Source organism: Petaurus breviceps, unplaced genomic scaffold, assembly GCF_028583685.1.
Source record: "Petaurus breviceps papuanus isolate PSGF00001 unplaced genomic scaffold, PetGlider_PUasm1.0 90925, whole genome shotgun sequence".
Classification (NCBI taxonomy): Eukaryota; Metazoa; Chordata; class Mammalia; order Diprotodontia; family Petauridae; genus Petaurus; species Petaurus breviceps.
Window position 1 is genome coordinate 14138107 of NW_027187380.1, and position 21606 is coordinate 14159712.

General features: G+C 42.0%; 1 protein-coding gene across 2 annotated transcripts in view; it reads right to left on the minus strand.

Moving 5' to 3' along the window:
- Positions 1-7920: 7920 nt before the first annotated feature.
- The window catches only part of TTYH2 (tweety family member 2), a 95421-nt gene continuing 81735 nt past the window's right edge, over positions 7921-21606 (minus strand). The window contains exons 12-14 of one of the 2 annotated variants that reach the window (XM_069076503.1): positions 15452-15637; positions 14457-14535; positions 7921-10107 (exon numbers count right to left, since the gene is read on the minus strand). In XM_069076503.1, the coding sequence (XP_068932604.1) occupies positions 10024-10107; positions 14457-14535; positions 15452-15637 (349 nt within the window). In that variant the 3' untranslated portion in view covers positions 7921-10023. Of the gene's footprint in view, positions 10108-14456; positions 14554-15451; positions 15638-21606 lie in introns of both variants that reach the window. The other variant, XM_069076502.1, reaches the window with a different exon arrangement.

Sequence of the window (21606 nt, forward strand, 5' to 3'; positions counted from 1 at the left end):
GGCAGAGGCCTTAGCTGGGGAAATCCCCGTACTACAGACTACATGACAATAATCCTGTACCTCCTTTCTCCTCATAAAATCCTTCATAGGAGCCTGAATCTGTTTTCCTTGGGCCCAGGATAGAGAGGGGGTATATTAGAGGTAGGGAAGAGGGGATGATAGGAAAGGTTGTTGACCTTTCTTTGTTTTCAGTATAAACTTTGTCTTTATAAACAGTGGTAATTACTGGCAATTGCTAGTCAGGGTTATTACTTACTGAGAACACAGTTGGCAAGAAGCAATTGAATGAGGGAATAGCCCCATTAAAGAGATAGAAAGAAATGTAATACTGAGATATTATTTCAGAAGTGCTACATTTTGCTGGGGATTTGAAGATGTCAAAAAGATAAAGCGTTTAAGATGCCTGCTGAACATCCAGTGCAAGGTTTGAAAGATTGTTGGAGAGGTGAGATTGGAGGCCAGGAGAGAGTTTGAGGCAGGATAAGTAAATCTGATAATCACAAGTATAGAGATATTGTTGTTTGTCCTTCATTCTCAAAGAGGAGCAATGGTATTAGGAGGGTGATATCTTGACTTACAAGTGAATGGTTTTTAAGTGAGGCAAGGCTGTGCCAAGTCATCAGCCTCACTCTTTCCTCAAGAGTCATCTGAATCTAGTGTAAAACATAGGACTAGAGATGACCCCAGATACAGGGGGCAGACCCTAACCTTTTAAAGATTAAGATCTTTCCCATGTCTCAGTTTGTCTGAGGCCACACCCATTCAGTGATTCAGTGATTTAATGCTAGGTAAGAAATGAGGCAAAAGTTTGCCTATTTGCCTCAAAGTTTGCCTATTCAAAAAAAAATTCAATCTGGGAGGGAAGACCCTTAGGGTTTCTGGCCAGAACAGAAACAATTGCTAATTACACTTACTCAGAGCCCTCAAAAGCAAAACAATGACCAAGTGAGGTTTAGGCCATTACTTGTCAATCAGTGAGAGCAGGGTGATTTGGATTTCAGGCATAGTCAAGTGACTCAATTTGAACCCCAGTGTGCTTTATCAAAGCCTGGTTTTCCCAAGTGCTATTTTAATAGATCATAAATGAAACTATATGCAACAAAAGAGTTAATCATCTCAGTTTTTTTTTTAAAAGATAGAATAAATAAGAAGGAAAGAAAAAAAAAATCTAGCCCCCAAATCCCAAGATATCTTGTGAACAAAATCTATATTCCTTTGCGCAGAGCACCCACATGTAAGGGTATGATATCTTCTGTGGACAAAGGGAGAGAAGGGAGGAAGACAGAGATGGTAATTAAATCTCTGGGAGCAGATGAGATCACCAAGTGAAGTAGTATGGACGGAGAAGAAAAAGAGTGCCCAGGACGGAGCCCTGAGGGATACCTATGATTAAAGGGTGTGATCTGGAAGAGAGTCCAGCAAAGGAGACTGAGAAGTGGTCAGACAAGTAGGAGGAGAACCAGGAAAGAGTGATGATTGAAAACCCAGAGAGAAGAGAATGATCAACAGGGTCAAGGGCTGTAGAGGGGCCAAGGAGAATGAGGATGGGGAAAGGGCCATTGAATTTGACAACTAAGAGATCATTTACAACTTTGAAGAGAACAAATTCAGTGGAATGATAAACTTACATGCTAGTTTATAAGGGGTTAAGAAGAGAGTGGAAAGAGAGAAAGCGATGGTCTTTTTAAGGAGTGTAGCTACAAAGAGCCAAGAAGATACAAGGGAAATACAGGAAAAGAGTTAGCAGGGATGGAAAGATAAAGTGAATTTTTTTTTCAGGATGGGGAGACATGGACATATTTGTAGGTAGTAGGGAATGAACCAGTAGAGAGGGAGAGATTGAAATTAATTAAAAGACTAAGGATAACAGAGAGGACAATCTGTGGAGGAGATGGGATGGAATTGGATCATTGAACAGGTTGAGGGGTTAGTCTTGGTAAGAAATAAAACCACCTCTTCACCTGAGATAAGGGTAAAGGGTAAAGTGGCAGAAGGCACCTGTGTTATAGGAGATGAGGAAGAAGGGAGAAAAGGGAGCTTACATTGAATAAACCCAATTTTTTTTTCTATAAAAAGAGGCAAGATTCTCTCCTGAGAGAGTAGGGGGAAGAGGAGCCATGGAAGGTTTGAGGAGGGATGAGATTTGGAAGAGCTGCTGTGGAGAATAAGATAATGAGTCAATAAGGGAGGTGTAGCAGGATTGATTACCTAGCAGCAGTGAGGGCCCAATTGATGTTGTAACTGCCCTTTTTTTGGAGGGCAATTGGGGTTAAGTGGCTTGCCCAAGGTCACACAGCTAGTTTTTGTGTTAAGTGTCTGAGGTCAGATTTGAACTCAGGTCCTCCTTACTCCAGAGCTGGTGCTCCATTCACTGAGCCACCTAGCCGCCCCAGTAACTGTGCATTTTATAAGGTATGTATAGACATTTCTAATGAAGAATCAGAAAGAATTCATGGTTTCCAAGGTGTTTTGGGAAAAGCATTTTTCATTGTATAGCTTCCTACCAGGATGCATTCTAATGAAAGTAGAGATTTTGAGCACAAGCTACTCCAAGTGATATTAGCTTTGCTAAATGAGAATCTAGAGCTATGTCCATGGGGACCCCAAAATCAAACGTTTCAGCCACAGCTTGCTGAAAATATTAGGGTGAAGAGATCATGGGCAAGGTGCCAAGAAGGAACATAAGCATTCAAAGGATCACAAGTCACAGGCTTCAAAAATGCCATTTCCCAACCCTACAATCCCACAGGTTTAGGCATACAGTCAGATGCAGAGTCACAAGGACTAAGTGGAGGGCCTTAGGAGCCAGTCAGCTGAGTGGGCAGTCTGCACTGCCACCCCACCCTCATCAACCACTAGGACATTATGATTAGGAAACTTTGCAAACCTTGTACACATGGATTAGATGAAGTTTGCATAAGTGATTATGACTATTAAAGGTAGTTGACCAAGCCAATTATTAGGTATTTAGGAAATTTCTGGCACACCATCTGTGGTTAAAAATGGAGTCATTTCCATCACCTAGGGGCTGGTTAGCCTAGCAATAGGTCAATGCTCACAGATAGAAACACTAAGACAAAAAAAAAAGTCAGTGTCATTTTTAGCATATTATATATACAATTCTACCAGGACTGCTGCCAAATGTACCTGCTGATATTTCAACAGGGGTTACACTTACCTATGGGCTTAGTCCATGCAAAGGCGGGGGTAAAAAATTGACTGACAGCTCCACCTAACTGTTCACCAGCCCCACAACAAAAACCAGCTGCTACATTTGCTTCAATGCAGTTTCCACACATTATTGAGGCTGTAAATCAATAACCCTGTACTACACCAATGGATATGTGATGTCTTTGACTGTTTCTTCAGATGACACCTCATTCTCATTACTCATCTTGTGTGATTCTTGTCCATGTTCGTCTCAAGAATTCCAGTGGGGCTGCACCTTGTTCTCCCATCCTCACCCATTTGACCAGGCTGCTTTCTTTTCCTTTCACATGTTGATGACCTATTTTGCCCCTTTTTGTCTTGTGGATGGCTATATGTTGCAATTTACTCACATTCACCATTAGGAATACCACCTTCTTCCCCCCTCCCCTCTTTTCTCTCCTCCCTAATCTGGTACAAGTTTGTGATGGGCAATAAGAATAATAGTAATAACTAACATTTATATAGTACTTACTATGTGCTTTACAATTTTTTATCTCATTTGGCCCTCACAACAACCCTGGAGATAAGTGCTATTAATATCCCCACCTTACATTTGAGGAAACTGAGGCTAAGCCTGACTTATTCAGGGTCACATAGCTCATATCTGAGGTCACATTTGAACTCAGGTCTTCCTGACTCCAGGCTAAGAATTCTATCCATTGTACCACCTAGAGGTATATCACAGTAAGGAAATACTCACTATTAAAAAAGAGTTGTTGCTCAATTATATCTGACTCTCCCTGACCCCATTTGGGGTTTTCTTGGTAAAGATATTGGAGTGATTTGCCATTTCCTTCTCCAGCTCATTTTGCAGATAAGGAAACAGAGGCAAACAGGGTTAAGTGACTTGCCTAGGGTTTCACAGCTAGTAAGGTCAGGTTTGAACTCAGGATGATGAGTCTTCCTGATTCCAGGCCTGGCACACTATCCATGTAGCTGCCCCCTTAAAGGTCATAGTCCCATTTTGTTTTTATAAAGGTGGAAACTGAGGCCTGGAGAGCTTAACTTGCTTCCCTAAACATAACTGACTAAACTAGGATCTGAACATCTAACTTCCCTTGACTCCAATTCCAGTATACTTTCTACTGAAACATATTGAAACTGAGTGAGGATGAATCCATCCAGGATTTTCTACCTCAAAAAAGGGTAATGTATAGATAGCATCATTAAGCTATGATTTGTTGTTGTTGAGTTGATTCAGTTTTGTCTGACCCTTTGTGACCCCATTTGGATTTTTTTTTTTGGAGGGGGGGGCAGGGCAATTGGGTTTAAGTGTTAAGTGTCTGAGTTTGGATTTGAACTCAGGTCCTCCTGACTCCAGGACCAGTGATCTATTCATTGTGCCACCTAGCCACCCCCATTTGGAGTTTTCTTGGCAGAAATTCTGGAGTGGCTTGCAATTTCCTTCTCTAGCTCATTTTACAAATGAGGAAACTGAGGTAAACAGGATTAAGTGATAAGCCATATTTGAACTCAGGAAGAGGAGTCTTCCTGACTCCAGGCCCAACACTCTATCCACTGCCCAACAGCAGCCCATAAGCCATTTTTACTACAAATGAAAGTGCATATTTATAGTCTAAATATCTACATATGATTTGGGAAGTTTAAAAATGGAGAAAAATTGAGTGATTCCCACAGATGAGTAAACCCATTGAGAATGAGAACTAGAAACACAGTTATTGGCCAGACACTAATGTGGGAATTCTTGATCAAGAACTCAATTTATGATCCAACTATTTTCTAGAGAATACAGAACTATATCCAAAAGACTATAAAACTGCTTATCCTTAAACCCAGAAATACCACTTAGGTCTGTATCCCAAAGAGATAAAAGAAAAACAAAAAGGACCCATCTGTACAAACTATTTATAGCAGCTTTTTGTGGTGGCAAAGAACTAGAAACTGAGCAGATGCCCATTGACTGGGGAATGGCTGAACAAGTCATGGTATTTGATTGTGATGGAATACTTTGTTCTATAAGGAATAATGAGGGGAATGGTTTCAAAAACACCTGGGAAGACTTATAAAAAGTGATGCAAAGTGAAGTGAGCAGAACCAGAAGAACATTGTACATAGTAACAGCAACATTGTAATAACCTGTTGTGAAATCTTGGTTACCCAATAATTCAAGACAATTCCATAAGATTCACCTTCAGAGAGAGAACTGAACTCTTGAGTACAGATTGAAGCTTTGGGTTTTTATTTTCTTGGCAACATGGCTAATATAGAAATGTTTTGTATGAAAAAAAAGTGAGTACTAAATGAATGCTTTATTCATCCTCCTCAAAAAAAAAAAAACAACCCAACCCTCCACTTCGTGATAAACATTATTCTGGTCATCACTCTTCCACTCCTTTAATAGGTTATGGCATAAGGAGGAAGACCATGGTAGAAAAACAATGTGTTTTAGGAACTATACCATCCTGACACTGTCTGTAGCCCCCCACAGGAAGGGCTAGGAAGTCTAGGAGTGGATGGACCAATGCTGCCATCATGGAGTAAAAGAATTCTTAACTGATAATTTTTTGGGGGGAAGCACACTAAGCTGGGGCTCAAGACAATGATATGTTGCCAGCATACTTTTTTTTTTTAACAATAAAATGTTGGGAACCCTCAGGGTAATTTAATATACTACTCATAATATTCTGCTATGCTTTACTGCTTAAGCAGCTATTAAAGAAATTTTAGTACAATCCCCCTTGGGAATTTTCCAACCGTTAGAGAATCATAGCCACCTCCTCAGGGGCACCCCTAGAACCCTAAGGAAGAGATGTAGTCTTGCCCTAGGACCTGAGACATATCTGTGAGAGTGAGAGTTGAACAAGGATCTTTAGGGCTAATTTGGGCTACACACTGTGAGGCCAGCACCGATGATATTTATGTACTCTCCCTTTCTCCTTTTAGTAAATGACTGGCCAGGTTAAAGGCACAGATTGTGGTCATGGAACAGGATAGTTCACTGGTCTAGAAGAGAAACAAACTTGGCCTTCTTGGCATCCACATACCTCGTAGTCATCTCTACTTGTCTAAGACCTGACTTAATGTCGTTTTGCTTCAGAGTCCAAAGAAAATTAAATAGAATCTCCTGTCTGCTCTCACATGAGAATTGGGTTGGAATAGTTACCTTCAGAATCAGCAATGCTTAGAGCACAGGGAGTTGCCCCACTGCTCTGATTATCGCTTCATATTGCCCTTGGGATCCTATGGTTTGAGAAGAAAAGGGAGTGGGGTCCCACTGCCTCCTTTGAACGGGTAAAAAAAGACATTTTAAATAAAGGAATCTTGCACATCTGGTAAATTTTCAACCTGGTGACAGGAAAATCCTGTATTTCTTATACCAAATACTCTTCCCTCAAAACTGTTGCTCATACTCCAGAGAGGTCCCCACCTTATAGGTACTTCAGGAGAGAGGAATTGCTTTCTTTCTCTTTCCCCCTAAGCCTCTCCTTCCCTCGCCCCAAATACATAGCAAAGGTCCAAAAGACCATGTTTATTTGTAAGGCCCCACAGGGTCTGGTGCAGGGGTGGGGAACCTGTGGCATTGAGGCTACATGTGACCTTCTAGGTCCTGGGGTGCGGCCTTTTGACTGAGTCCAAGTTTTACAGAACAAATCCCTTTAAGGGGATTTGTTCTGTCAAGTTTGGATTCAAATGGCCACACTTGAAGACCCAGAGGGCCACATGTGGCTGCAAGGATGCAGGTCTTTCACCCCTTATAGACAAAATGATTGACAGGGAACCCAGAAACCTGGGTTCCATTACTGACCTCCTGGGTCTTTGTATAAGCGTTCTCACGAAGCAAGAGAATCTAGATTTCTCAGAATGCTTCATGTCAGACCTGTGTGAAGACTTTATTCTCACAGATCCACATTCCTGTGTACTTTCTACTCATGTTTACCATCCTGGTTCAAGCCCCCAGTCAAACTGACCCTCTTGTTCTTTCTTGTACATGACACTCTGACTCTCAACACTGCATCTTTGCCTTACCCATTCTCAATACTAGGAATGCTTCTCCCTCAACTGTACTCTTAGACTCTCATTTCCTTCAAAATTCTGCACAAATGACACCTATTATATGAAACATCCTTCCTCTAAATATATACACTCACTGCCATCCCTGAGGGAAATTAGCTATTTGAAGTCTGAGCCTGTTTCATCTTTTTGGCTAGAGCCTAGCACACTGACTAGAACAAACCTGTTGCTAATAAATTCTCTTTGAATGACTGTCCTCATGGACACCTACGGTTCTAATAGGGGCTTCACCCGGACCAGGGAGCAGCAAACATAGATTGTAAAATTGCTAGCACAACGCTCATGGATATAGAAAGGAGAAGGGTCTAGAACAGAGATTAAGAGAATATGAAGTCAGGGCCTTTTACTCCAAGCCCTCTGTTACAAATTAAATAACTGAGAGCAGCCAACCCAGTAAAAGTAAGACCATCTTCTTGCAAGGCAAACTGGAGAAAACAGGATGGCACAGGAACTAAAGCAATGACCTTTTCTCCCTGGATAAAGTTTGCCTAAAATAGATAGGTCCAAATAAGACCTCTCAGGATATCAGTGATTTACTGGCACTGCTCTGCCATAATTTGACTTAAAAAAAGTTTGTAATCTCTACCACTCCTGGGAACTACCAGCACATTCTGGAAAGAGTCAGTTGAAGGCCTGATGCCCTTGGGTGGCTGAGGAAGTTAGAAACCAACTCCGAACTTTAGTACGAGTGTTTATTTCTTTCTCCTGGGCAGGTACATCCATGTTCAGGCAGAGGTGTCCCCATTTTGCTCCTTCAGGAGTCCCCAAAAGAACGTTCCATTTACATGCATTAAAAAATAGCCGTCCTAGTCACAACAATGAAATGTTAAGAAGCAAAACCTTGTGTAACTAGTCGCTCTTAGTCACATGTTCTATGGTCATGGCCATACAAAGGATATTTTTTTACACAGTATATACAGGTTAGTATTAGTGAGAGACGCAGTGAGTCACTGCTAAGTCCAGTAGCTCCAATGGAAGAGCCCTGGATTGGGGCGGCCTAGCTCGCCAGTGCCGGTTTTACCTGCCATAAGCTAGCCAATACTACACACTATCAGCACTGTTATTCCATCAAGGGAGCTCTTCCAAAACCACAAGTCCCAAGATCCCAAGCTAAAGCAGAATTTTTTTCTGCTCTAGGAGGGGCTTGAGGGTGTGCACTTTGCGTTGGCAGGAGATTAGAAGCACCAAAGACCCTAACCTTAATCCTCAGGAGAGGGAGGATGGTAGGTCATTATTTCCTCCAGGTTCAAGAGCCTATTTCACAATGGAGGTAAAGGCTGGTAGCAAGGTATATGAAAGAATGAATGAAAATGTCAGGTAGGGAGGAGGCGTGACACAGCAGAAGACACATTTGCTTGCTTGTTGGTTTGATCCCACATCTTCCTTTTGAAAAAGAGAAAATTTTGCAAGGAAATAAACACAAAAAAGTAACCTATCTTTCTCGCCTCTTCCCCAGTGTGAAAACTCTGTTCATTATCCTGGTTAGTTGTCTGTCTCATTAAAGAGACTTCTTCCCTGAGTGGAATGAAACCAGAGTCCTCTAAAAGCATCGGTGGATGTCTCACTCTTAGTTTTCCATTGCATCTTATTAAAAAAAATCTGCTAAGCCCAGGGGAGCTGATCAGTACTAAGAATAATACCATTTTTCAAAAAAATGTAGGAAATGGACTCAAAATTCCACATCTTAAAAAGAGAATGTGCTGAAGGTTTCTCTCCTTTGGATAACCAATTTAAAAAAAAACCACTGGAGAAAAAAAAGGGAGGTTATATGACTTTTCAAATGTTTCCATGAACACCTGAGACCAGCCCCACCATATAGGATAAACTCAGAGAGGAATTTCCATCTGTGGAGGAAACAAGGTGGTCAAAGGCATAGGAAGGGTGGTGTCCAGGTGGTATCCAATGGCAAACATGCATGATGCATGTACACAGTGGAGGAGGCCAAACAGGCCCCAAATCCCAAACCTAGTCTCCTAGAAGACTAACAATGTGCATTATACAATGCTATCCCTTTTTTCTGTCTCTATCACCTTCCCATCCCCATGTTCCATACTCAACAAACTTACTTCTACATGGTAAGACTGTTGATATCAAAGAGTCAGTGTTGTCCTGTGGCCTATTTATTTGGACAGTATTAAATTACTTATTTCACATTTAACTTCTCTTAAAAAAAAAAAAAAACCCCCCCCCCCCCCAACCAACTTCTCCCCTCTATTTCAGGCAGGTAAAAAAAACAAACCCTCCTAATCAGTGCAGTTAGGAAGGAGAGGGAAGAGGAGATTAAAGAGATCTGACTGCCTGTGCTTTTCACTTGGAATAACTATCAAAATGTAGCAGAACACAAAGTCCTTAGTGAAGATCCAAGGAGAGACAGTTCTGTCCCCAAGACTGCAGCACCTGGTCCTATCCAGGCCTCCTGCCTTTTCTTTGAACGGAGAGAATGACTGAAATACGACTTGGGGAATAGCAGCTTCTAGGCTCCCGCCATAGGGCATTTCCAACATGGAGAGGAAGACAGCTAGGGAGGGTCAGGCACACACACCCTAGAGGCTCCTGACATCTCTCTGCCTATGGCTGGCAGGTTGCCGTACTCCAGTGCTCCAGCCTTGCTCAGGAGCCTGCCCTCTCTTAATCAGTTCCACCAGCTCATGCTCTCTTCAGCTAGGCTTGTTTCATTCCCTTAGTTCATGCATTTTTCTAGTTTCCTTTCATTTCTATTCAAGAAATATAGCTTGAGTTTTCTTTTGGAAAAAAAAAAAGAAGAAAGAAACCACTGGAAGACTATTGGCCTGGAAATTCATTCCCGTAATGCCTCATGTGCTCATCAGTGACGGAAAGGTATGTTGCCCTCATGCTGGGAGTGTACTGGAGGGAGAAAAGAGAAAAAAAAAATGAGAGCAGGAAATGCATTTCCATTATCACTCCTCATTAGGTACCTTGTTGATTAAAGTTACATTAGAAAGTTCTAACAGTATAAAGACGACACCAGCAAAGGAAGCCTAGTATGCATTCATAATCAGAAATGCACATATAGGAATAGGAGGCTTAGAGGGTAGTGCTCTCCAGACTTTTCTTTGCAAAGGGGAATGAAGCAACCCAGAGTCAAAACACAGAAGGAACATTTCTTTAGGAAATACCAAAGTGGGAGAGAGCACACAGACCAAGTGAGGGAGGCAGAGTGGATGAAGGGGAGTCTCTAAGGTGAACCCTAAATGCCTCTGAAGAGGGACGGTGACCTTTATGAGACTTTTCTAGCCAAGAACTCAAGAGGGACTAACAATTCAGGCCTTTCAATGTTAGCCTGCTTTAGAACACATGTTCTTAACCTGGGGTGTGTAAACTTGTTTAAAAAAATAAAAACCAACCCACTGTTTTTCAAATATCACTGGTTTCCTTTGTAATCCAATATATTTTACTTTACCAGTTTGCAAACATTCTGAGAAGGGATCACAGGCATCACCAGAGTGCCAGAGGGGTCCATGACACTAACAAGGTTAAGAACTCCTGCTTTTGGAAGAACCACTATTAGCAAGCACACCTAAAGCCTTCTTAATCATCTACTCTCAAAAACAGTCTTGGCTTATAGTTCGTAAGGAGAAGGGGGAGAGTGGGTCTTTCTGCAGTATAGCTCTTTTTAAAACCGACTCCAAGATACATATGTGATATGTGGTTCTGAAAAGAGCAGATTATTCTGCCTCTACTAGCTTAGAAATAGAAGGCTCAAATTAGTCTCTGTCCATTTTAAACAAGGTTGGAGAGGCAGCTTTTGAAGTAGGGGATTCGGTCCATCGGCCCATTCCTAGGAGGTGTCTGCCTCGTGTGCTCTCTTGTTTCTAGCTTCAAGCTTTCGCAGCTAGCCCTGCTGGAAGCTCCTAACCTGCTCACCCTAAGCACCAAGAGGTGTCTATACCCCAAGTGGACAGCCAGGTGCCAGCCCTCTTCATGTTGTTAAGAAGCCAGCTGACCTCCAGGATTCAGGGATGGGGAGGGGATCAGGAGTCACTGGAGAAAAATGACGCTAGCGATAATTAGTGTGCATGAAGAAAATGGTTGAGGGGCCAGGTGAGTGGACAAGAAGCAAGGTCTTTTAAAACAAGGTTGATCACATCAAAGAACCCACAATTCCTTAAGTGGCCCCAGTTAACTTAAAATATAGATGGGGAGGGATGCAAGTAAAGATCTCTGCCTTCCTACAAAAGGCAGTACTGTGGACCTAGAAAGGTAATGCTGGCCCTGGTGGATGCTCTGGAGAGGACTTTGCTAAACTATAGCCTACACTATTAGGCCTTGGGGAAGGGAATATGCATTTATATAGTATCTTATTACGCACCAGGCACTGTGCTAAGTGCTTTACAAATATTTCATTTGATCCTCACGACAAACTAATGCAAACAGAGGTTAAGTGACTTGTCCAGGGTCATACAGTTAAAAAATTTCCAAGGTCAAATTTGAACTCAAGCCTTCCTGACTCCACACCCAGTGCTCTATCCATGTTGCCTGCCACCTTCTCTCCCAAGTTCTTTTTGTCTGTTTACTCAGAGGTTGTGAATGACCCCAGGTTAAATCTCCTGCTTTTAAATTATTTCTTTATCATCTGTATTACTGAGAGGCAGTTTTGGCAAAATGCACAGTACCTTAGCCCCAGGGGAAAATACTTTGAGCTCACTGCCTGGGCTCCTTCTGGTGGGAGGGCAAGAGATAAATTTACTCCATTCTGCTATTTACCAATGCAATTGTAGGTGCCAAAAGCTACTCTCCTGCATCAGCCACTATATGTCTAGGGACTGCAAGAAGATTTTAATATTTAACACATCTCATTAAGAAAAATCTGTTGAGGCAAAATAGAATTATACATTATCAAACATAAATTATTTTTGATTGCCTATTTTCTCCCCTCATAATCAGAGATAATCAACAGCTGACCTTGGGTGTAAGGCTGAAGGGCAGAAAGAATGAGAATTCCTTGCTAGAGTTCTAAACTGCCCAGGACCCCTCCTCTGGGACATAGGAAAGGCTGTTCTCTAAGTACAGCCCTGCCCAATCCAGCCCCAGGTTGAATCTACCACCCCCTTCAGCCATTCATTTATTTTTCAACTTGTCGCAAGGGCCACCAGCTCTAGGGGCTCCTCAGAAGCAGCTCAGATCTGCTCCAACAAGGCATGAGCAACAGTACAGTGGACAGAGCCTTGGACATGGTCAGGAAGGTCTGGGTTCAAATCCCATCTCCGACACCTGTTGGGTGACCCCAGTCCAGTGTCCTCTCTCTTTGGGCTGTAGTCTCCTCATTTGTAAGATGAAGGGGTTTAGATATACTGGTCTCTAAGGTTCCAGTGGTGGGGTTGGGGTGGGTGGCTCACTCTCCCTCACTTTCTCCTATGATCTGCTTTCACCTTCCCAGGACATTCCACTGGTGACAAGCACAGCCTGGATTACTGATACAGCAATTCCTCCTTCTGCCATCTGACTCCCTGCAGGAGTCGGAGGCTCTCATAAGTTATCTGGGGGGATGGCGATAAGAGGAGAACCCTCAAACGGAAAAGACCAAAACAGGAGATGACAAACTTGCTTATCCACCATCATTAAGGAAATCAGGGTTCACATCAATACACGCTTCAGGCAAATGAAACCTCAAGCAGACTTGGAATAATGGAACCTGGATTCAAATTCTAGCTTTGCCAGTTATTTCTTAGCTATGTGGCCTAGGGTAAGTCACTTGAGTTTTCTGTACCTCTTTTATTTCATCTGTAAAATGGGGGGACAACTAGGTGGTACAGCAGACAGATTGTGGGCCTAGAGTCAGGAAGACTCATCTTCCCGAGTTCAAATCTGGTCTTAGATACTTACTAGCTGTGTGACCATGGATAAATCACTTAACCCTGTTTGCCTCAGTTTCCTCATCTGTAAAAGGAGCTGCAGAAGAAATGGAAAACCACTCCAATATCTTTGTTAAGAAAACCCAAATGGAGTCACAAAGAGTTGGACATGACTGAAGGGACTGAACAACAACTAGAAGAGGGAAGGGGGGCGGTGAGGAGGTTGGACTGGATGGTCTCTAAGGTACCCACCAGTTCTAAATCTATGATCTAGGGGCGGCTAGGTGGTGCAGTGAATAGAGCACCAGCCTTGGAGTCAGGAGGACCTGAGTTCAAATGCAGCCTCAGACACTTGACATATTTACCAGCTGTGTGACCTTGGGCAAGTCACAACTCCAGTTACCTTGCTTTCCTCCCTCAAAAAAAAAATCTATGATCCAATGAATTGCTCTGTGCCTAAGTTTCCTCTGTAAAATTAGGGGGTTGGGCTAGATAGCTTTTAAGGTCTATTTCTAAATCCACAATCCTATAACACTCTATTGTACCCCACTATAATACAGTGGTGAAAGGCCTCATGTATAGAGATGTCCAGGAAGACCCAGGTTCAAGCCCTGCCTCTGACACATACTGTATGTGTATGACCCTGGGCTAATTACTTAATTTCTCAATGCTCTACCACAGAGGGGTCAAACTCAAATAGAAACTGGTCCACTGCTGTTCAGTCCTTTCTGACTCTTTGTGACCCCATGGACCACAGGACACTAATACTGTCCATGGGGTTTTCTTAGCAAAGATATGGGAGTGTTTTGCCATTTCCTTCTCCAATGGATTGAGGCAGACAGAGGTCAAGTGATTTGCCCAGGGTCACACAGGAAGCATCTAAGGCTGGATTTGAATTCAGGTCTTCCTGATTTCAGGCCCAGAGCTCTATCTACCAAGCCACCTAGCTGCCTTTTTTACATAATTCCTGTAGGCAGTTTACTGACTTAGAAAACCACATATTAACATTATCTATGTTCTACTGTATTTTTATTTTATTTACATATAATTTTATCTGGTTGTAGGGGAGAGTGTTGTTAGTGCTTGTTTGACACCTCTGATTTACTAACTTCCCTAAGACTACATATAAATTACAGATAAGGTGCCAAATTTCATTAGTTGAAGGAATATCCCTACCCAGGAATCCTCTGAATAATTCAGACTCTTTACATATTTGTGATCTACTCTAAAAGATACCAAATAGTGGACAGCTAAGGATTTAACACCAGCCTAGACATTGTGGGATCTCCACCCTTTCTCCTTCACTTTCTTTCCTTCTTTCAAAAGGAAAGGCTGTTGAGGAGGGAGAATTTGAGAAAAGGGAATTTATTGCCATGACTTAGCTTCAGCAGGCCAGAGTACCGTGGGGGGAGGAGAGGCTCTTCCAATCAGTGGGACGTTTTCATAGCGTGGGTTCCCACCAAAGAGCATTGCTTGGTTCCTGCAAGGTTGGAAGACACTGTTTAGGAGGGGGACCAAGAAAGCAAAAATGAATGGGGAATGTAAAAACAAAAGGAGAGAGGAAGGCACAAACAGATCAGGTATAGGGAGGCTCACATCAGGAGTGAGGTGCCCAGATAGGGAGATAATGGGAGGTGCGGCAGCCCCAACAGCCCTGCATTTAGAAATTTGTATTAAACGTCCAGATCTGTCCTTTGGTCATCCACAAGAGACTTGTGGATATGATGTGATGTAGTATATAACATAATATAAATCATATATGTGATACATGATATAACATCACATCATATCATATATAATATCTTAGCTGCTAAATATCACTGGCAGAGTAGAAGGACAGAAGGAATGGCACATTGGGACCGCCACCCCAACCCCTGGATCCCTCTAGGATTAGGGCTTCTTAACCTGGGGGCTATGGACCTAAAAACAAAATTTTTAAAATAATTTTAAAATTTTTATAAGATAATTATAATTTTCATAATAATAGAATTATTTCCTTTGTAACCCTATGTATTTTCTTTTATGCATTTAAAAACATTATTCTGAAAAGGGGTCTATGATAGAAGCTAAAAACTCTTGCCTTGTGATATTTTTTCTTCAGTTGCCTTTATTATCTTTCTATGCAGCCCTATATTGTCTCTGGCCAGCGGTGCCCCAACCCAGGGCTAGCTCATCACAGGCCATATTTAGAGGGTATGCCCCTTTCATTCTACAGAGAGTAGAGTAGGGGCATTTTCTCTGTTCCTTTTGGCCTAGGAAGTTAGACCTGGGGAACCCCTCTCATTTCTTCACAGGCAAAACAGAACTATGAAGGGCTTCTGTACAATGGTTTGTTTTCCTAACTTGGGATTTGGGGAAGCTGAGGGTACTGAACCCACTCATTCCCTTGGGCTCACATGTATTCCGAGACAGGGGCATTTGAGACTGTCTGGGCTGGGGGATGCAGGCTGGTCTGACTGCCCAGACTGCTGCTGTAACTGCAAAAACTTCGGAGTTGGCCCCGGGTAGGGTTGTGGGCAGCAATGCGCCGGGCCTGGGGGTTGAAAGGGTCATCTTCGTCAATGTCATCATAGCTCCTGTCCCTGAAACAAGAGGCAAAGCATGGCATGTCAGAGATAGGAACATGGGGAGGAATGCTAGGCATCCTTAGCCTGGCATTCAAGGCCTTCATGATCTGCCCACAACCTAGCTTGCTAACCTTGTTGCCTGCTACTCTACATGAACTCTCCACCCTAACCCAGTCTGGTCTTTTGTTTATGTCATTCTCAACAACTGGAGTACCCAGGCCTTTGTCACCCTTTATCCAAATAAAACAGGACTCAAGACTCACCTCCTCCCTGAAGTCTTTCATGACCACACCACCCCATGACAATCTTCCTTCCCCACCTCTAAATACCAACAGCACTTTATCCATACCCCTCATTTTTGTCACTTCTCATATGTTACCGTAACTAAATCGGACACTTAACTAGCAACACAAGACAGCATAATATTTATTTTCATTTGTATACATCTTCTCTGCCTACCAGATAGTAAGCACCTTGAAAGCAGGGACTGTTTTATTCAGACCACCTCTGGACCCCAGGGGCCTTCTCCCCACTATGGCAAGGCCTCTACCTGCCTCTCATAGGTGAGCTCCTCCCAGAAATTCTATTGGAGGTCCTGCCTCCATTCTAACCACCCATTTTCAAAGCTGGGCCAGCCCATGAGGCCCCAGACCTCCTCTCCGCCTTCCCATGTGAATGCCTTCCCTTCTCTGCCCACGCCCTGCTTCTCAGCTCTCCTCTATGTGTTGTCTTTTTCTGGTATTTGTGTTCTCTAGGTTTAGCACGGTATTGGGCATATAGTGAGCACTCAATACATGCTCTACCTACCCATCTCCAGCCATCTCCCTATCTCTGAAGGGACAGGTTGGGGGTGTCTTCTTATTTGAGTCCTGTTTGAGCTTTATAATTTTGTTACATTTATTTTTGATGTATCATTCTTTCCATTTACATTGCTGCAGTGACTGTGTATATTTTTTACTATGCTGTCTGCTTCACTCTGCATCAGTTCATGCAGATCTCTTCATACTTCTCTATTACACATAATTTCTTACAGTATAATAATATTTCATCACATGTATATACCACAATTTGTTTAGTTATTTCCCAATTGTTGAGGATTTACTTTGTTTCTAATTCTTACCTATCACAAAAAATGCTGCTATAAATATTTTGGAGTATGAGGACTTTTTTTTTCTTATTGATGGCTTTCTTAGAGTATAAAGCCCAGTAACTGGGTCTCTGGATCAAATAGTATAGACATTTTAGTCACCTTATTTGCATAATTCCAAACTGCTTTCCAAAACAGTTGTACTGTTTCACAACTCCACCAACAATGTATTAATATGCCTATCTTTCCACAGCCCCTCCAACCTCGTTGCCATTTTTTGTCATTTTTTCCAACTTATAAGGTGTGAGGTAAAACGTCAGGGTTGTTTTCATTTGCACTTCTCTTATTAGTGATTTTGGAGCATGTTTTCATGTGTTTGTGAATACTTTGCAGTTCTTTTTGAGAACTGTTTGTTTATATTCTTTGACCATTTATCTATTGGGGAAAGGATATTAGTCATATATATACATATATACACACACATGTGTCTGTGTGTGTGCGTGCGTATGCGTGTGCACGTATCCATATGTATCCTGGATATCAAACTCTTATCAGAGAAATTGGATACAGATTTTTTTCTCATTTGACCACCTCCCTTCTCATCCTAGAAGCATTAATGTTGTCTGTGTAGAAGTTTTTCAGTTTCAAATAATCAAAGTTTTCTATTTTATTTTTTGCTTGTTTCTATTTCTTTTTTGGTTAACAATACATTTCCTACCCATAGTTTTGAGAAATATGAAACCCATTTGCCTTTTAATTTTTTAATAGCATAATCTTTAATACTGAGGTCATGTATCCATTTTGAATGTTTTACAAATTATGGTATAAAATGTTAGTCTAAGTCTAATTTCTGTCAGACAGCTTTCTAGTTTTTCTAACAGTTTCTATTAAATAGAGAGTTTCTCCCTAGGTGATTTATATTTTCCATTTTATCAAACAATGGGTTACTGAGTTCTACTATTTCTGAATCTCCCTTGTCTATATGTTCTATTTGATTAATTTCACTCTATTCCTTAACCAACACCAGATGGTTTTGATGACTGCTGCTTTATAATATAATTTGAGATCTGCAAGTGCTATTCTCTCTTCATCCTCATTTTTTTTCATCATTTCCCTTGATATTCTGAATCTGCTTTTCTTTTCTTTTTTTTTTAAGCAATCGGGGTTAAGTAACTTGCTCAAGGTTACAGGGCCAGTTATTCCTGGGTGTGGTGCTAAGTATCTGAGCCCGGATTTGATCCCCAGGTCATCCCAACACTGGAGCCAGTGCTCTTACTCGCTGAGCCACCTGGCCGCCCCTAAGCAATTGGGGTTAAGTAACTTGCTCAAGGTTACACGGCCAGGTGTTTCTGGGTGGGTGCTAAGTATCTGAGCCTGGATTCGATCCCCAGGTCATCCCAACACTGGAGCCTGTGGTCTAACTCGTTGTGCTACCTGGCTGCCCTATTTCTTTTTTTTTTTTTTTAAAGCAATTGGGGTTAAGTAACTTGATCAAGGTTACACGGCCAGTTATTTCTGGGTGTGGTGCTGAGTATCTGAGCCCAGATTTGATCCCCAGGTCATCCTGACACTGGAGCCAGTGCTCTTATTCACTGAGTCACCTGGCTGCCCCTTGAATCTGCTTTTCCAAAGGATTTTTGTTATTATTATTTTTTTTTACCAAGTATTCCCTTGGTAATTTGATTGGTTTGGCATCAAAAGTTTAAATTATTTTGGTTGTATTGTCATTTTCATGAGCAGTGAATATTCATCTACTTATTTAAATTCTTTATTTCTTTAAGGAGAACTTTGTAATTAAATTTATATTAATCGTTTGTGTGCTTTGGGAGGTTGATCCCCAGGTATTTTATGCATTTTGTGCTTATTTGGAATTAGATTTTCCTTTCTATTACTGCTTCTTGTGTTTTGTTAGTATTAATAGAAATACTGTTGATTATAAGGATTTATTTTGTAGCCTGCAACTTTGTTGAAGCTATTATCTCAGTATTTTTGTTGATAACCTAAGATTTTCCAAATAAATCATCATATCGTCATTAAACAGGGAGTGGTTTTATCTCCTCCTTACCTACCTTTATTCCTTTAATTCTCTTCTCTTTTCTTACAGCTATTGCTAGAATTTCTAAAACTATATCAATAAATGAGGAGAGAAGGAATCTTTCCTTGCATATTTCCATTGCTTTTGATTCTTGATTTTGATTTCAGATTGATGCTTTATACGATATTTAAAAAGGTCTCAGGGGTGCCTAGGTGGCACAGTGAATAGAGCACTGACCATCGAATAAGGAGGACCTAAGTTCAAATCTGGTCTCAGACACTTAACACTTACTAGCTGTGTGACCTTGGGCAAGTCACTTAACCCCAATTGCTCTGCCTTTCCCCCTCCAAAAAAAGCAAAAGCAAAAAAAAAAAAAGACCCTATATGGTTATACTTTGTAGTACTTTTAGCATTAAAAAATGTACTTATCAAAGGCATTTTTATGTTTCTATTGAAATCATCATTTGGTTTTTTATATTTTAGTTTTTAATATGAATACTTCTGTTCATTGTTTTCCTAATGTTGAAACATTCTTGCATTCCTGGTAAAAACCCCATTTGATTATAATGGATGATTTCTTGGATAAATTGCTATAGTCTGTTTGAAAGGATTTTGTTTAAAACTTTTGAGTCAATGTTCATTAATGATATTGGCCTATAGTTTTCTTTCTGTGTTTTATTCTTCGCTCGTTTAGGTATCAGGGCTATATTTGTCTCATAAAAGGTACGGTGCTTTCTTTCTCAATTTTGAGAATAATTTGTGTACTAACTGCTCTTTAAAAGTTCGATGGAGTAGAAGAAGGACCTCTGGGCAGCTCCGGCTTCCACCTTTCCCAATCCATGTAAAAGAGGACTCTAAACAAACTTTGGAGCTACAGAACCCACAAAATGACACAGAGAAGCTAACCTCCCGCTGAGGACAGCCCATCAGGCCGGCAGGAATCGGCCAGCACAGTGCTCTCCGAGCTCAGGCTTGTGAGAGTCGGAGGTTTTAGCCCCAGGCCGGGCCTGACAAGTCATTGGCTGGAGGGACTCCAGATCACTAGCAGCTGTGGCCATTTCCAGATTTATCAACACAGATGCTAAGGACAAAGCGAGAGGTCAGTGCAGTCTGGACTTTGGGACCAGTACTTGGGAGTGCCTCAGCTTTTGCCCCCAGGGCGAGAAGCTGCTGAGACTCCTTGGCTTAGCTGGCACCACGTTGCAGCTTCAGCTGCTGGCCTGCAGAATGTAGGGGGACCAAGCGACCAGTCTGAGGGGTAATCGCTCTTCCTTTAACCTGCTTGGATCTGATTGCAGTCTAGGGTGGAGGTCCTGGGGTGTGTGACCAGCTTGCCAGAGTATGTGGAGGCTTCAGAGAGGGCACCCAACTAATACCTCTGGCAGCTGAGAAAACCCCAGTATTTGCGATGACAGCTCCCCTGTCTGGTGGCAGAGTACTACTGTGGCAAAAAGCCCATGAGATATTTCACATTGCCTTCTATTTTTTCATTTGTTTGGATCTGTTTAACAGCATCTTGATTTCTCATCAAGTCATTAGCTTCCATTTGCTCCAATCTAATTCTGAAGCAATGATTCTCCTCATTGAGCTTTTGAGATTCTTTTTCCATCTGGCAAATTTGGCTTTTTAAGGCATTCTTCTCCTCATTGCCTTTTTGAGCCTCTTTTGCCATTTGAGTTAGTCTATTTTTTTAAGGCATTATTTTCCTCAGTCAGGCTGTTGACTCTCATTTCATAATTTTCTTGCATCGTTCTCATTTCTCTTCCCAATTTTTCCTCCACTTCTCTTATTTGCTTCTTAAGGTCCTGTATGGCCTGTAAACAGCTCGTATTTTCCTTGGAAGCTTTTGGTACAGGAGTTCTGACTTCACTGTCTTCCTCCTGTTCCATGCTTTGCTCCTTTTTGTCCCCAAAATAGGAGTCTAATGTTGGAATCTTCTGTCTGCTTTGTTTCCTTTGCCTGTTCATGTCACCCCTCAGTCACTTGACCCCTGGGCTTTTTGCCACAGTAGAACTCTGCCACTAGACAGGGGAGTTTTCGTCCCAAACACTGGGGTTTTCTCAGCTGCCGGAGGTATTAGATGGGTGCCCTCTCTGAGGTCTCCACACGCTCTGGCAAGCTGGACACACACCCCAGAACCTCCACCTTAGACTGCAATCAGATCCAAGTAGGTTAAAGCAAGAGCAATTACCCTTCAGACTGGTCACTTGGTCCCTCTATACTCTGCAGGCCAAGAGCTGAAGCTTCCACTAGGCTGCTGGCTGGCTGTACTGGTGTCTCAGTGGCTTCTCACCCTGGGGGCAAAGGCCACGCACTCCCACTTACTGGGTCCCAAAGTCCAGACTGCACTGACCTCTCACTTTGTCCTTAACATCTATGTGTTGATAATTCTGGAAATGACCACAGCTGCTGTTGATCTTGAGTGCCTATGGCTGGTGGCTGGTCAGGCCTGACACGGGGCTAAAACCTACGGTCTTCACACCTGGGCTCAGCTCTCAGAGCTGAGCTGGAAGGAATCAGCCTGCCAGGCTGTCCTCAGCAGGAGGTTAGCTTCTCTGTGTCATTTTGTGGTTCTGTAGCTCCAAAGTTTGTTCAGAGTCCCCTTTTTACATTGATTGGGGAAGGTGGAAGCCAGAGCAGCTCGGAGGTCATGCTTCTACTCTGCCATCCTGCCCCTGCCCCCCGTTCTCTTCTTTTTAATCATATTAGCTAGGGGTTGATCAATTTTAGTAGTCTTTTCAGAGACCCAGCTTTTATTTTTATTTATAATTTCTGTTGTTGCCAATTTATTTCCCCTTTAATCTTTAATAATTTCTCTTTTGTGCTTATTTTAGGTTTATTTGTTGAATTTCTAATTTTTTT